At 38.4% G+C, this 15,312-nt stretch overlaps 1 protein-coding gene across 1 annotated transcript in view; it reads right to left on the reverse strand.

Moving 5' to 3' along the window:
• Positions 1-2,269: 2,269 nt before the first annotated feature.
• The window catches only part of sft2d1 (SFT2 domain containing 1), a 70,473-nt gene continuing 57,430 nt past the window's right edge, over positions 2,270-15,312 (reverse strand). The window contains exons 5-8 of the mRNA XM_072581031.1: positions 14,989-15,024; positions 13,269-13,327; positions 6,306-6,335; positions 2,270-2,806 (exon numbers count right to left, since the gene is read on the reverse strand). Of these exons, the coding sequence (XP_072437132.1) occupies positions 2,767-2,806; positions 6,306-6,335; positions 13,269-13,327; positions 14,989-15,024 (165 nt within the window). The 3' untranslated portion in view covers positions 2,270-2,766. The remainder of the gene's footprint in view (positions 2,807-6,305; positions 6,336-13,268; positions 13,328-14,988; positions 15,025-15,312) is intronic.

Raw genomic sequence — 15,312 nt, forward strand, 5'->3', positions numbered from 1 at the left:
CACCTCAGCCTCCAATGCTCCAGGGAAAGCAGCTCCAGTCTATTCAACTTTTCCCAAAAGCTCAAACTGTCCAACCCTGGCAACATCCTTGTAGTCTTTGAGTGTGCAAAGATTACAACAAATATATAGTGTGAAAGAATAGACTGATTGATCAGATGACAAGAATTCGAAAAATTGACTAATTTAGTGCATTTAGTTGTTCAGAGCACGTAATTTATTTGGATTTTCAGAAGCTCCACTTCAGGCTTTTAAAGACGACTGAAGTTCATGGAAATTAGCTGCACGGATTGAAAACATATTTCCTCGGTATAATGACAGGTAAGTCAGCCAAGCAGATTTGGGTTTGTAATAGATCTGCTTGTATAATTTTTTTTTTAAAAGAAATCTTTTGTCATAAAAGGTCTTTAAATTGATCTCTTCAGTGTGTTTATCTGAAGTACAGGCTTTACATAGAAATAATCCATAACACAGGATTTGCTAAAGCCAAGCAAAATAGCTGGAGGAGAGGCAAGACAACAATCATAACTCAACAAAACTGTACCACAGACTGACAGTATAGTCACTCGATACAAGCTGCTAAATGGACTTCAAAATAGGATTGCTCGAAATGGTTTTCTTCACAAACCTACAAAGGAATAAACCAGTGGTAAGCATTCACATAAGATGTATTCATAGATAAAACTGCTTTATAAAAAGCATGTTTTTATTCTTTGGAGGACTTTTAATTTTAATTTTAGGTACGGCACTTCAGGTTGGATATGTGATCTGGCAGGAATGCAGATTCACCAGAATGATACTTGGGAGTTGGTATTAAATAAGTGTGACAGGTCACACAAACACAGTTAGTATTCCCTTAAATTTGTATGACTGAGGGATGTTCTAATCAAAATGTGTTTACAATTATAAAAGGATTCAAATAGAGTCAATGAAGAGAACCTATTTTCTCTGACAGGGAAATCCAAAACAATATGGCATAATTTAAAAATGTCTGTCATGCTATTTAAAATCAGGAAATCAAGTGGCATTGCTTCACATAAAGGATCGTAGAAACATGAAACAATTATCTTCAAAATGGAAAATGATCAGATCAATTGAAATTATCATAACCAATATCACGACATCTGTAGGTAAAGGTATCAAAGGCAGTTGAATAATGCTCATGGATAACTTTATAGAGGTTTATAAAATCATGAGGGGCATGGATGGGGTGAATAGCCAAGGTGTTTTCCCCAGGATGGGGGAGTCCAAAACTAGATGGCAATGTGAGAGGGGCAAAATTTAAAAGGAACTTAAGGGTAACTTTTTCACATAGAGGGTACTGCTTGTTTGGAATAAGCTGCCAGAGGATGTGGAGGAGGCTTGTACAATTACAACATTTAAAAGGCATCTGGATGGGTATATGAATAGGAAGGGTTTTTTTAGAAGGATATGGGCCAAATGGGACTAGATTAATTTAGGATATCTAGTCAGCATGGACAAGTTGGACCAAAGGGTCTGTTTCTGTGCTGTACATCTCTATGATCATTCATAGCCTAATTAAATAAAGGAATAGGCCCAAGAAGTGGCATAGCCTATTCCTGTTCCTATGTTTTTCAAGGACATCGTAAAGTACATAACATTAATTACTTTAAAGTTTGGGAGAAGATTTTTAGCTCGGGTGCTCGTTGTTGTGGTTCTGTTCGCCGAGCTGGGAATTTGTCTTGCAAACGTGTCGTCCCCTGTCTAGGTGACATCCTCAGTGCTTGGGAGCCTCCTGTGAAGCGCTTCTGTGCTGTTTCCTCCAGCATTTATAGTGGCCTGTCTCTGCCGCTTCCAGTTGACCAGATATCCTTAGTAGCCACACACACACAGACGACAAGCAACATGAATTCGACTGGGACAACATTACCATTATAGGGCAAGCCAACCAGAGAACAGCCAGGGAATTCCTAGAGGCACGGCACTCATCCACAGACTATCAACAAACACATCGACCTGGACCCAATATACCGGCCACTACAGCGGACAGCTCGAACTGACAACCGGAAGCGGCAGAGACAGACCACTATAAATGCCGGAGGAAACAGCACAGAAGCGCTTCACAGGAGGCTCCCAAGCACTGAGGATGTCACCTAGACAGGGGACGAAACGTTTGCAAGACAAATTCCCAGCTCGGCGAACAGAACCACAACATTAATTACTTTCCTTTTAGTGCAGAAATTATACAAAAACGCTGCAACCAATGTATGCAAAGCAAAACATCAAATGAGATTAACATGTACTAAGCAAATAAAAACACAGTAACTTTTATCTAAAGAGAGTTATTATTTGAGTGGTTCAATTTTATATACAAGCTCCCTTTATAGTATAAGCAATAATCACTTTAACGTAGCACACAGATTCGGTTTTTGCTAAATAAATGCTGCTTACAATTATTAGCTTTCCACTTTGAAATTCATAAGCAAAATTCATTTGCTCAGCAATGCAAATAAAACACAGGTAATGTAAGCACATGGAATGATGTTAAATATGAAACAATTATATAAAAGATGAAAAATCCTTAACTAAGGACAAAAGCTTGATTCTTTGGAACAGCATATAATCAGTAACATGTGCAACAGACATTTTTAAAACAAATTTATATTACATCATTTTCTATATAATAATTCAATGAGTAGTATTTAGGAGTCATCCAAGAAACAAAATGTACAGTAGGCAGTCCTTCCCCCGGCTACAAGCAACCTTCTGGAAATATCCGATTCTGGTCTATTTTTCCATCTTCCAGATTTATCCGATTAAGGAAGTGCAACACTTTAGAACAGCATCCCTTAAAAATAACAAAAATGAATTAGGAAAGCAAGAACTTGCATTTATATGGAGGTCTCAGAGAGGGAAAATATCAACTCAGCATTTATCCTGTCAAGCCCCTTAAGAATCCTGTATATTTAAATGAAATCATGTTCTAAATCCAGTGCAGAGTCCCAAATTGTTTAGCCTTTGCTTGTAAAACATTCCTCCGTACCAGGGTCATCCGAGTGAACCTTCTCTGATCGGCCTGTAATGATCACACAACACCAGGTTATAGTCCAACAGATTTATCTGAAAGTACAAGCTTTTGCAACTCTGCTCCTTTGTCAGGTAGTTCGTGGGGCAGGTACATAGAAGACAGAATTTATAAGTAAAAAATCAAAGTGTCATACAACTGATGCAATGCATTAGACAAACCAAGAAGGCTGTTAAGTCTTTAATTCAGAAGGGGGGTGCAAGTTTTGATTAATTACAGACAGACTTTAATATATTGTCTGAGCTGAGCTGTCACTTTTTTTATTCCACTGATAAAACCTTAAGTTATCTTAGGGCTGTGACTTTGAAAAATTCTGGGATTTACATATTAATCAATCAAAACCTGCATCCCCATTCTAAGTGAGTAAAGACCGAACAGCCATCTAGGTTTGTCTAATAGAAACATCAGTTGTAAGACACTTCGATCTTTTACTTGTAAATTCTGTACCCTATCTTGCCCCACTAACTGCCTGATGAAGGAGCAGCGCGCCCAAAGCTTGTACTTACAAATAAAGCTGTTGGACTATAACCTGGTGTTGCATGATTTTTAAACTTTGTCCACCCCAGTCTAACACTGGTATCTCCACATCATGCCTCTAATGAAACAGTATATTTTATTTGAAAAAGGGACCAAAGCTGCTCTCAGTACTCCAGATGTGGTCTCACCAATACAATGTACAGTCACACTAAGACTTTGTTACTCTTATACTCCAACCCCCTTGAAATAATGGCTAACATTCCAATAGTTTCCCCGATTACCTGCTGCACCTGCCTGTTAGCTTTGTGCTCGAAACACAAGTACCACTAAGTCCCTTTGAATTGCAGATTCCTGCAGTTTTTGTCCATTTAAATAATATTCCATTCTTTTGTTCTCTCTTTCAAAATGAACAACTTCACATTTTCCCACATTAAACTCCACTTGCTAACTTTTTTGCCCATTCACATCTTATTAATATCTCTGTAAACTGTTTGTATCCATCTCAAGTAGCCTTTCCACCTATTTTGGGGTCATGTGCAGATGTGGCTACAGTACATTCACTTCCTTCCTCCAAGTCATTAGTATATATTGTAAACAGTTGCAGTCCCAGCACTGATCCCCATGAAATCCCACTGATTACAGGTTGCCAACTTGAAAAGAATCCTTATTCCCACTGTTTCCAGCCTATTTGGGCAGCATGGTGGCACAGTGGTTAGCACTGCTGCCTCACAGCGCCAGAGACCCAGGTTCAATTCCTGCTTCAGGGAACTATCTGTGTGGAGTTTGCACATTCTCCCCGTTTTGCGTGGGTTTCCTCCAGGTGCTCCGGTTTCCTCCCACAGTCCAAAAATGTGCGGGTTAGGTGAATTGGCCATGCTAGATTGCCTGTAGTGTTAGGTGAAGGGATAAATGTAGGGGGATGGGTCTGGGTGGGTTGCTCTTCAGAGGGTCGGTGTAGACTTGTTGGGCCGAAGGACATGTTTTCACACTAAGTAATCTAATTTAATCTAATCTAATCGAATCTATTTTCCAATGCGCTATGCATTCCTACATACTATCTCCAAAACAGTTGGTACTTATGACCTAACCTTTTATGAGGTGTCATGTCGAACACCTTTTGGAAGGTCTAAATACAATATATCTATCCACTCTGGCTGAGATTTCCTTGAAAAATTCTAACAAATTATTCAGCATGATTTCCCTTTCATGAAGCCATGCTGACTCTGCTTGATTATATTATGGTTTCCCAAGCATGCTGCTGTTACTTTCTCAATTGATCCCAGTACATTTACAACAATAGATGTTAGGCTAAGCAGACTACAGTTGCCAACTTTTTCCCTCCCTCCCTTTTGACAGTTTGCCAATCCAACGGTTTTTGGAAGATTTCAACTCATGCATCCAGTCTCTGTAGCTACCTCTTTAGTGAGGATGATAGTACTTAATTCTTTATTTAGTACCTATGGAATACTTGAAGTAGCTTTCACCAGAAAGTCTGACACAAAATAACTGTGTACTCCTCTGCCATTTCCTTGTTCCCCAAAACTGTCTCCCCAGATTAAGTTTTTAACCATTGTATAATCTGTGACATTAACTTAGATAAAGGAATGTGTGCTTTTTTTCAGTTTTTGCAGTTATATATAAATTCATTCAGCAGCAATAATAGTAGAATCCATTATTAAAATACTTCAGTATTATAAATGATAAAAAAATGACGAGTTCAGAACAGGAATTCTATATCAACTTTTTATCTGAAAAGTTTAGTCAGCTAGATATCATCTTTCCTCTGAGAAGAGTGACTTTTCAAAACAGAGGTAGATTCTGACCTCATTTTCAGTGTGGTGGAATATGCTAACCCAGCCTGAGCACTCAATGTAAATAGCCAGAAGGATGGTAAAATACCCGAAGCATAGAAAGCTGTTCTGTCCCGGTGGGTGATGACACTTCTACCAGGACACTCTGTTTCGACGATTTATAGGGAATAATTTGCAGCTTTGTCTGTATAAAAGTAAAATGTTCTAACATAACTAATGAAAAAAGCACACCAGGATATAAAAAGTTTGACCCCAAACCAAGATCAGCTCATGATAATTTGAATTTTGCATGTGCAGTGAGATATTTTCCTTTCTCACATAAGGATATGCCTATCTGCAGTTTGCTGATTTGCATGAAGATGTTTAGAGGAGCATACAGAGGAGACTTCCTAATTACAAACTCACATCCCAGAAGCACAATGTGGTAACATAATTTATATTCTTTTCCCCTCCTTCAATAAATGCAATTTTTGTGCATGATAGTATTGTACCCATTAACTTGATTGTACAAAGCCATTTCAAAAACAAGGACACTAGTTTGTACCACACGACTTACAGGAACTGATTTCCTGGGATAGAGAATTTAGACTAGGAACCCAGGAGAAGGTATTGCCTGTTTAGGATTCAGATAATGAGAAAATTTTTTATTCAAAGGGCTGAGTGTCTTTGGAATTCTCTACAGTCAAGGATATGGATGTTCACTTGTTGAGTACATTCAAAATTAAGATGCTTGGATACCAAAGAACCCAAAACTAAGTTGAGGAGTATAGGGATTGGGACTTATGGAGTTGATATAGAAAGTCACACAAGATCCTAATAAATGCCTTTGTAAGCTCAAGGTGTTGTATGCCTACTCTTATTTCTTACTTTCTTAAAATCAAATGCTACAATAAAAAAAGCACATTCTGAGTAAACTGTTTTCAGGCGCATACTTGTATATCTAACATAGAATGGCTTTTTTTCCAAAATCTCACCTTGCATAGGGAATGTATGACAGACTATACCTGAAAAATAAATTGGAGAAAGTTATAAATCTCATCAAGGTTTGAATAAAATCCACATTAGGTTGTCACAAAGTAGGAAAGGTTGCAGCATCTTGATGAACAATATCTCCATTGCAGGAAAAGTCAAACAAAAATTAACCACTGGAGAAAATATCCACTATGCCTCATTAAGGCTTAATGCTTCAGAATAGTTCTGTAAATTTGGTTTGCAAAGGAAATGCACTATTGCGACTATGGTATGTTTTGTTTAAGAGTAATTTTGTATTAACTCATTAAAAATGTGCACCTCCATGATATCTGGCTTCATTAACCACAATAAAATAACTATGGAAGGAATTCAACTAGATCTATACTCTTTGATTTTGTCTGCACTTGCACTCTATGATGCATTGCAACATATCACTTAATACCCTGTGTAAAGAATGGTGACTTACTAGATGACAAAAGGGAAAAGAAAATTCCTCATTAAAGAACAATAGGTTAGTGAAACAGTTGAATAACCAGGTCATAGTATGGAATTGTTTCAGGCACGTCAACCAGTTAAGTTTAATTAACCTGTTCAAGTGTGTTATGACGTAACTGCAAGACAGGAGGCACTTGAACCCAGAGTCCTGGCTCAGAGAGAAGGACACTTTCACAGTGCCACATGACCCTATCAACCAGTTTGTATCATTCTAAAAATGTTCAGCTAACAGCTTAATATAAAACTATCAAATCGACAACCACGGTTCTCACAACAGTGCAAATTAATTTTGGTAATGCCTCAGAATACACCAAAATATGCTAAGATTTATTTTCTACTGACATCCTTAAGCCTTTAAAGTTTGCTTTGTAAAAGATATTAGCATCAAAACAGTTTGAAATTTACGTTACTATATGATGGTAAATTGCTAATAAACATGGGACAATGGCTCAAGTTCATCATGCTATTCGGGCATTTAAAAGACATTTGACAAAAGTTCCACATGAAAAAGATACTAGTAGAATAAGGACATAAGAATCATAGAATCCCTACAGTGTAGAAAGATTTTGGCCCATAAAGTCTGAGTCCACCCTGATGTGTATCCCACCAAGACCCAGCACCCTACTCTACCCCCAAAGCCCCATACTTACCATGGCTATTCCACTGAGGCTATACATCCCTTCACACTATGGAACAATTTAGCGTGGCCAATTCACTTAACTTGCACATTTTTAGACTGTGGGAGAAAATCCATGCAGATATAGGGAGAACAACTAAGAATAAATCTGTGCTGGAACCAATGCAGGCACCATTGAGTGAATGGCCTTTGTGATTTGTGACACAGCTAACAGAAGAGGGTGGACAACAATGGGGTTTGCTAAGGTAATGACATTGGTGTCGGATGGAGAAACAACTGTTCCAAGGTCAATATGGAGACCAGTATGCTGTACAATTTACATCAGGGACTTGGGATTCAGAAAACAAAGAAATTTGCAGATGGTTTCAAGTTAGTGGAACTTCAGTAAGACATTCGACAAGGTTCCCCGTGGGAGACTGGTTAGCAAAGTTAGATCTCATGGAATACAGGGAGAACTAGCCATCTGGATACAGAACTGGCTCAAAGTAGAAGAAAGAGGATACTGGTGAAGGGTTGTTTTTCAGACTGGAGGCCTGTGACCAGTGGAGTGCCACAAGGATCAATGCTGGGTCCACTACTTTTCATCATTTATATAAATGATTTGAATGTAAGTACAAGAGGTATAGTTAGTAAGTTTGCAGATGACACCAAAACTGGAGGTGAAGTGGACAGCGAAGAAGGTTACCTCAGATTACAGCAGGATCTTGATGAAATAGGCCAATGGCAGTGGCAGATGGAAGTTAATTTAGATAAATGTGAGGTGCATTTAGGGAAAGCAAATCTTAGCAGGACTTATACACTTAATGGTAAGGTCCCTATGGAGTGTTGCTGAACAAAGAGACCTTGGAGTACAGGTTCACTGCTCCTTGAAAGTGGAGTCACAGGTAGATAGGATAGTGAAGGCGGCATTTGGTATGCTTTCCTTTATTGGTCAGAGTATTGAGTACAGGAGTTGGAAGGTCATGTTGCGGCTGTACAGGACATTGGTTAGGCCACTGTTGGAATATTGCATGCAATTCTGGTCTCCTTCCTATCAGAAAGATGTTGTGAAACCTGAAAGGGTTCAGAAAAGATTGCCAAGGATGTTGCCAGAGTTGAAGGATTTGAGCTATAGGGAAAGGTTGAATAGGCTAGGGCTGTTTTCCCTGGAGCATCGGCGGCTGAGGGGTGACCTTATAGAGGCTTATAAAATCATGAGGGGCATAGATAGGATAAATAGATGAAGTTTCTTCCCTAGGGTGGGGAAGTCCAGAACTAGAGGGCATAGGTTTACGGTGAGAGAAGAAAGATATAAAAGAGACCGAAGGGGCAACCTTTTTACAAAGTGGGTGGTACATTTATGGAATGAGCTGCCAAAGGAAGTGGTGGAGGCTGGTACAATTGCAGCATTTAAAAGGCATTTGGATGGGAATATGAATAGGAAGGGTTTGGAGGGATATGGGCTGGGTGCTGGCAGGTGGGACTAGATTGGGTTAGGATATCTGGTTGGCATGGATGAGTTGGACTGAAGGATCTGTTTCCATACATTTCTAGGACTCTAATAACTGCAGTAGCGAGAAGAGGCATACCAGAAAATAATGATTGGATAAAATCAATTAAGTTAACAAAGAAATAATAGATGAAATTTGTCAACAAAATACAACAAATGATATAGGGACAACACAAAAGTGCTATGATATTGGAACAGCAAAAAAAAGGACAGAATTATATTCATATATGCTCTTCCATAACTTTGAGGTATTTTAATCATGCAACTGATTACTTTTGTTCAGTATTTTGCAGGCTTGGTTAGCAAACTGCAAAGTAGATAAATTAATGGTTGTTACAAGTGACTGAGAGACATGGAATACAAAAACATGTAATGTCCTATTTCTGTTATATATTTTAACTTCTACTTAGTTAGTAACACTGCCTTTGCATTCAAAATATTAGATGACACTTAACTAGTCCATGTTCTCTACCTTAATAGTAAACATTAATTTTTTGCTGTTTCTCAATTTCCTTTTAAAGTAAATAATTGTGAAATTAATCTGTTGGTGCAGCAATACTTATGGATGCAGTGTACTGCCAACGATATCAGTTCAAATCAAATGCAAGTTCACTTTATCACCAAACCATTGTTATGCAGCAAGACTCTTGTCACAGGCATTCGTCCTGTTAAAAGATTAGAATGATTATCTGCTTGCGAAATCTTATAACATGCTCCTCTTTCTGGTGGCTCCAGCTTTTGCAATGGTACTGTTACAGGTGGTTGCCACAACAGTCTTTAAAGCATTACAATGACTTACGTTGCATTGTAGCAAAAGAAAAACAAGGTGGACACTGCTTATCAGGCTGTGTGTAGTCATTAGTGGTAAAGAAATTCTGTTAACAATGGATGCAGAGACAAAAAACTCAAGTTTAAAACATGAAGGGGCTATCTAACTGAATCTTTTAATACTATGTCAATTTACTTTATTTAGCAAATGAAAAACCTATACCCAGCAGTATCCTCCTTATTTGTTGATCAATGTGGTTAATTTACCACTTACTCTGTACATTTCCCTGGTAAAATGCAATATTGTGTCTTTCCACAGACATGTAACAGGGGTTGGCTGCATAGGGCCTTCAACTTGTTCTGAAACTGTTTTCAAAGACTACTGTCACCCTGATACAGCGAATCCTCAGTATCCGGGAAATCAAAATTTGGCCTATCTGCGCCAAAAAAACAACAACAGAAATCAATATCCATGGGCAAAACTTGTATTGGCAATTTTTAGACTTATTTTGAAACAAGCTCTGCACTTGCAAATTTCATTGGTCACAGGGGTTCTCATAAACCTCACGGATACGGAGGAATGACTGTAGTTCAAAGCCTACAATTGACAGATGGGATTTCTTACAAGGACCTTGCTAGCAACTTCTGTGATTCCCATTCCTGCATTCCAAGGAGGTCTGATCATATAATGGGCAGTAGGTGGATTGAACAGGTCATAGACACATAGAAGGTAGGAGGAGGAGCAGGCCAGTTGACCCCCTGAGCCTGCTCTGCCATTCATTATGATCATGGCTAATCATCAAGCTAAATACCCTAATCCCAAACCCTTCAATATCCCTTGATCCCTTTAGCTACTTCTTTAAAAACACAATGTTTGGCCTCAACCACTTTGCAATAATGCATTCCAGAGGCTCATCACTCTATGTGAAGAAATTTCTCATCTCAGTCCTAAAAGGTGTATTCCTTATCCTTAAACCATGACTCCAGGTTCTAGACTCCTGCCTCTCCACGCCCCCCACCAGCCCCCCCAACCATCAAGAACATCCTTCCTGCATCTAACCTGTGTACTCCTGTTAGAGGTTTCTTTAAGATTTACCTTTTTGCAAACATTTCTATAAAACTTACCGTCCCCACCCATTCTTCTGAACTCCAAAGAATACAAACCTAACCAACTCAAACTCTCCTCATATGTTTGGCATCAGTTTGGTAAACCTTTGCTTGCACTCCCTCTATAGCAAGAGCATCCTTCCTCAGAAAAGGAGACTAAAACTGCACACAATATTTCAAATGTGGCCTCATCGATGCACTATGATATCCTTCTTGTGCCTGTACCCAAATCCTTTCACTATGAAGGCCAACAGTTTGCCTTCTTTAGTGCCTGCTGCACCTACGTGCTTACATTCAATGAGTGATGCACAAAGACACCCAAGTCTCATTGAACGTTCCCCTCTCTAAATTTACAGCCATTCAAATAATAACCTGGCTTCCTGTTTTGGCTACCAAAGTGGATAACCACACATTTATTCATATTACACTGCATTTGCCAACTTACTGAGCTGTCCAAATCAAACAGCAACACCTCTGTATCCTCCTCCCAGCTCAGGCTCCCAACCAGCTTTGTGTCACAGTAGTTGAAGATCAAGATGAATGGTTTCAATCAGTTTGTGAGATTTGTCACTCAATAGATTTTTGAGAGGACAGGAAGCCAGGGGAGAGATGTTGAGTGGAAGATTCGAGCACTGATACACATTATTGCATTCAATTGAATGTCAGCAAGATATGCCTGTGATAATCTATTCTTCTAGTCTGGCAGAGTTCACAGATATTTTGAGCCTCAACGGAATGCAAAGTACAACATAACTGGAATCTGCTACTCATGCACATTGCTGTACTCAATTGAATGTTAACACGATGAGTCTGTTGCAGACTCTGATAGGTCAAGGACTGAGGTCCTGAGTGTAGTAGAGGCAGCATCTTATATAGATCCAAAAGATTTAGTTAATATGTTGCTCTGACTTTGAGCTTTGCTGCTCTCTTTAGATATTCTCAGAAGCTCCAAGTTCTATTGAGAGTCACTTCTAAGTGTGTAGTTATTGGCATTGGCATCCTGAAGGGAGAATACACTGGGTACAATTTTAAAGAATTCAATACGACACACCATGTGCTACTTCCTGTTTGGTTTAAGAACTTTGAGTGTCTTATCCTGCAACATATCTCCAGAAGTGGAGACTACTCTTAATGTTGTTGAAGTTGGCTTCCGTTATGGGGACAGCATGTGAGATCAATTTCTAGTACTCTCCACCTATACTGGGAACAGCTTCCAAAAGAACATGAAATAGCACTGTGCCACCATACCTCTCAGCCACCTACTCTACAGTGTGGCACTACAGCCTGTTCCTAACGCAGACTGGAGTACTTTTAATCTGGGTCAGGACAGTTGTTGAAATAGTCCTTCACAACAGATGATACTGGACAAGGGAGAACTGCATGGACTAACCAACTGACTACCACAGGGTCAAGTGCTAACTGTAAGGCTGTTTAACATTTTTCCAAATTACCTGCCAAGTGCTTTTTAAAAAATATTTGTTCATAAGATGTTGGATTCACTGGCCAGGCTAACATTTATCTCCTATCACAAAACACTGTGGAGAAGGTGGTGGTGAACTGTTGTCTTGAATCGTTTTAGTTTTTGGGGTATTGGGAGACCCCAATTTGTTATTGTTATGGATGGAGGTCCAGAATCGTGACCCAGCACAATGAGAGAACAGCAACATCACTCCAAATCAGGAAGATGTACAGCTTCTAGGGAAATTCTGAGATTGTGGCGATCCTAAGCATCTGCAGTCCTTGCAGATCACAGGTTTGGAAGGTGCTGTAGGAGGAGGAGGTTTGGTGAGTTTATTAAAAGGCACAATAAAAATGCAATATGTTGTCATTGCTTGTGTCTTCTGGGTTAAATTAGAGTTCAATAGTTGGCAAGATAAAACATACAATAAAAACTGTTAAAAGGGAACTAAAATTTAGCTTAACATAAAACTTGAATTTTTATTTTCTATTGCAAAGAGTACATTGCAGTTTATAAACTAGCTGGGAAACAAAACTACACTGCTACCTTTTCTTCCTTCATTATTGTTCAATAGAGCTGCTTCGATAGATAAGCTAAAATAGGGTCCAGCGTTATTCTGTAGCTTTGTGAAGAGAAGAATCTGATGGAAGCAGAAGTAATTTGCTTGTTTTGTGAGCAGGCTTTGAAATTTGTATGCTAAGTAGAAATAATTTCTGGAATGACGGATCTTGGTTGCACCCAAATAACTCATCTGAAATACTGAAATCAAGCATACCTATAAAACTTAAAATGGCTAAAAACAATGTAACGTTTGGTTAGTACAAATTGAATAAAGAAACAAGCCACCTGGGTTTAAAAGGCACACATTTGAAAGTTTGTAGTTTTCTAATGTGTGACTATGCTAAAATGAAGATTACAACCTTAACAGTAACAATAATCAAGTGATAGCAGAGGTAAATACAGGACCACATTTGTTCTCATTTTTTTTTCCTGTGATGGGTCTTACCTACCAAGTTATTGCCAGGAACTGCAATATACAGAAGATAAGGGCTAGTCCTTTTTTGTGCCACTGGAAGAAAAGAAAAGCTGTTTGATTGTCCGGTCTTTATCAACAGATTAATAATATCCAACATATAATTAATCAGCTGACGGCCACAACAGGAAAGTATACCGACATTTTATTTTCCACTGTAGTTTATATTAAAAGTTGTGAAAATCATGAAGTACGACATTCATGTTACAGAATAATAACATATAAAAATGGAATAAAACCAGACAAAATAAGTGATCTAAAAAGTAAACCAGACTAATCGGCAATACCAACTAACTGCTGTGATCTTGTGTTCTAATCAACCAATGCCAAGTAGTACACTGTGCTCCACACATATTTGCTAACACACATTCCAACAGCATTATTTAACTTTGCCGATTCCTAATATTAGTCACACTAATTATATTAAGCAAATCTAAACAATGATGTGTATTTTCTGAATTTCATCAATACAGATATAAACAATCTTTGTTAAAATTAAATATCACAACAACAGGCTAGAGTCCAACAGGTTTATATGGAAATGCAAGCTTACAAAGCGTTGCTTCTTAGTCAGGTAGCTAGTCACCTGTTGGACTATAACCTGATGTTTTGTGATTGTTAAATTTTGTCCACTCCAATACAGCACCTCCACATCAAAATTAGATACAACACTGTAAGGAGCAGTCTCAAAAAGAGCATTTCTGTAAAACTGGAGTTAAGCAACTAAGGAGAAATACCAAAAAGCCCTTAACTCAAGATAGTAAAAATCTGGAACAAACTCCCCCAACCACTTACTGATTGAAAATTCAATTGAAATTTTGGTCAATATAAAATTTATAAATAGAGAATGCCAAATGCTGTATGAGTACTTGGTGTTAAGTAGGCTGGTTAGCTCAGTTGGTCCCGAGGCTAAGGTGTGGTTCAGATTAATGCCATCAAAAAGAGGTTCACTTCCTGTCCTGACTGAGTTAGATTTGGGATGTCCTCATCATCTTATGAGAACAACAAGGCAACCCACCCATTTGCAAAAGCTGCCAAGAAAACAAAACAGCTCAGATAACTATGAGCCAAGAACCTGCCTTTACCTTTGAACAGAGCAATCATGGATGACATGAAGATGGGTTAAGATGCAGGTGAACCATGATCAAACTGTACTGATGTGCTTGCTTGAGAGTAGCCTACTGTTGCATTCTTTATGTTTGATATGTAAGATTTATTAACAATGCAGACAATGCCACAAATGAAAAGGCCCCACCTTGATTACCAAAAAATAAATAAGTGGTCAGTGTACTGTTACAGCAATATCAAATCTGGAAATAAGTTACAAGTACGCACTCCAAATTTTCCAGGGCTTCAGTTCCACGTACATGGTACTCCTCACAGAAAGTTTTGTTTCTCATTTGGAAGCTTGACGAATTAACTCCGGAAAGCCTGTTCCTATTCATATTTACTTTCCAGCAATTTTCATGAGAGAGAGGATCATGAAGTTAGACTGTGACCAATCTTACCCAAGGAGCATTCAACCAACATGCATCATCCTAGCTGAAGTCAGCAAACGTAGCACAATCCAAGGTTGCATTAAAGAGGGATCTTTTGACCCGCACAGCTCAATGGAGGTCCATCACAAAGTTTTATTCAGAATGCTAATTAACAATAGATTTCATACTTAACAAAGGGTTAACATATATGCTACCTACCCAAAAGACTGCACATAGCGTTAAGGCGAAGCATAACTAGAGAATAAAAGAAAAAAATGTTAATATTTTTAAAAACGGTGTACAATTATTTCAGCAACTCAAATGCAAACAAGCCATTATTATACTTATTTAGAATAGTAACCTTTGGATGAACTACTTGCAACTGTTCAATTTGCAAGATACTGCCTATTGAAAGTATATGTGAACGAATGATTTCTTCTCTTCTAATACCTCAAGGCTTCACATAAATTACTTGTGGCAACTAAGATAACTGCTTCCCAGCATATAACAAATTTCAGGCTACAGCTGCAGCCTAATATATTG

The sequence above is a fragment of the Chiloscyllium punctatum genome, chromosome 11 (assembly GCF_047496795.1).
Source record: "Chiloscyllium punctatum isolate Juve2018m chromosome 11, sChiPun1.3, whole genome shotgun sequence".
NCBI lineage: Eukaryota > Metazoa > Chordata > Chondrichthyes > Orectolobiformes > Hemiscylliidae > Chiloscyllium > Chiloscyllium punctatum.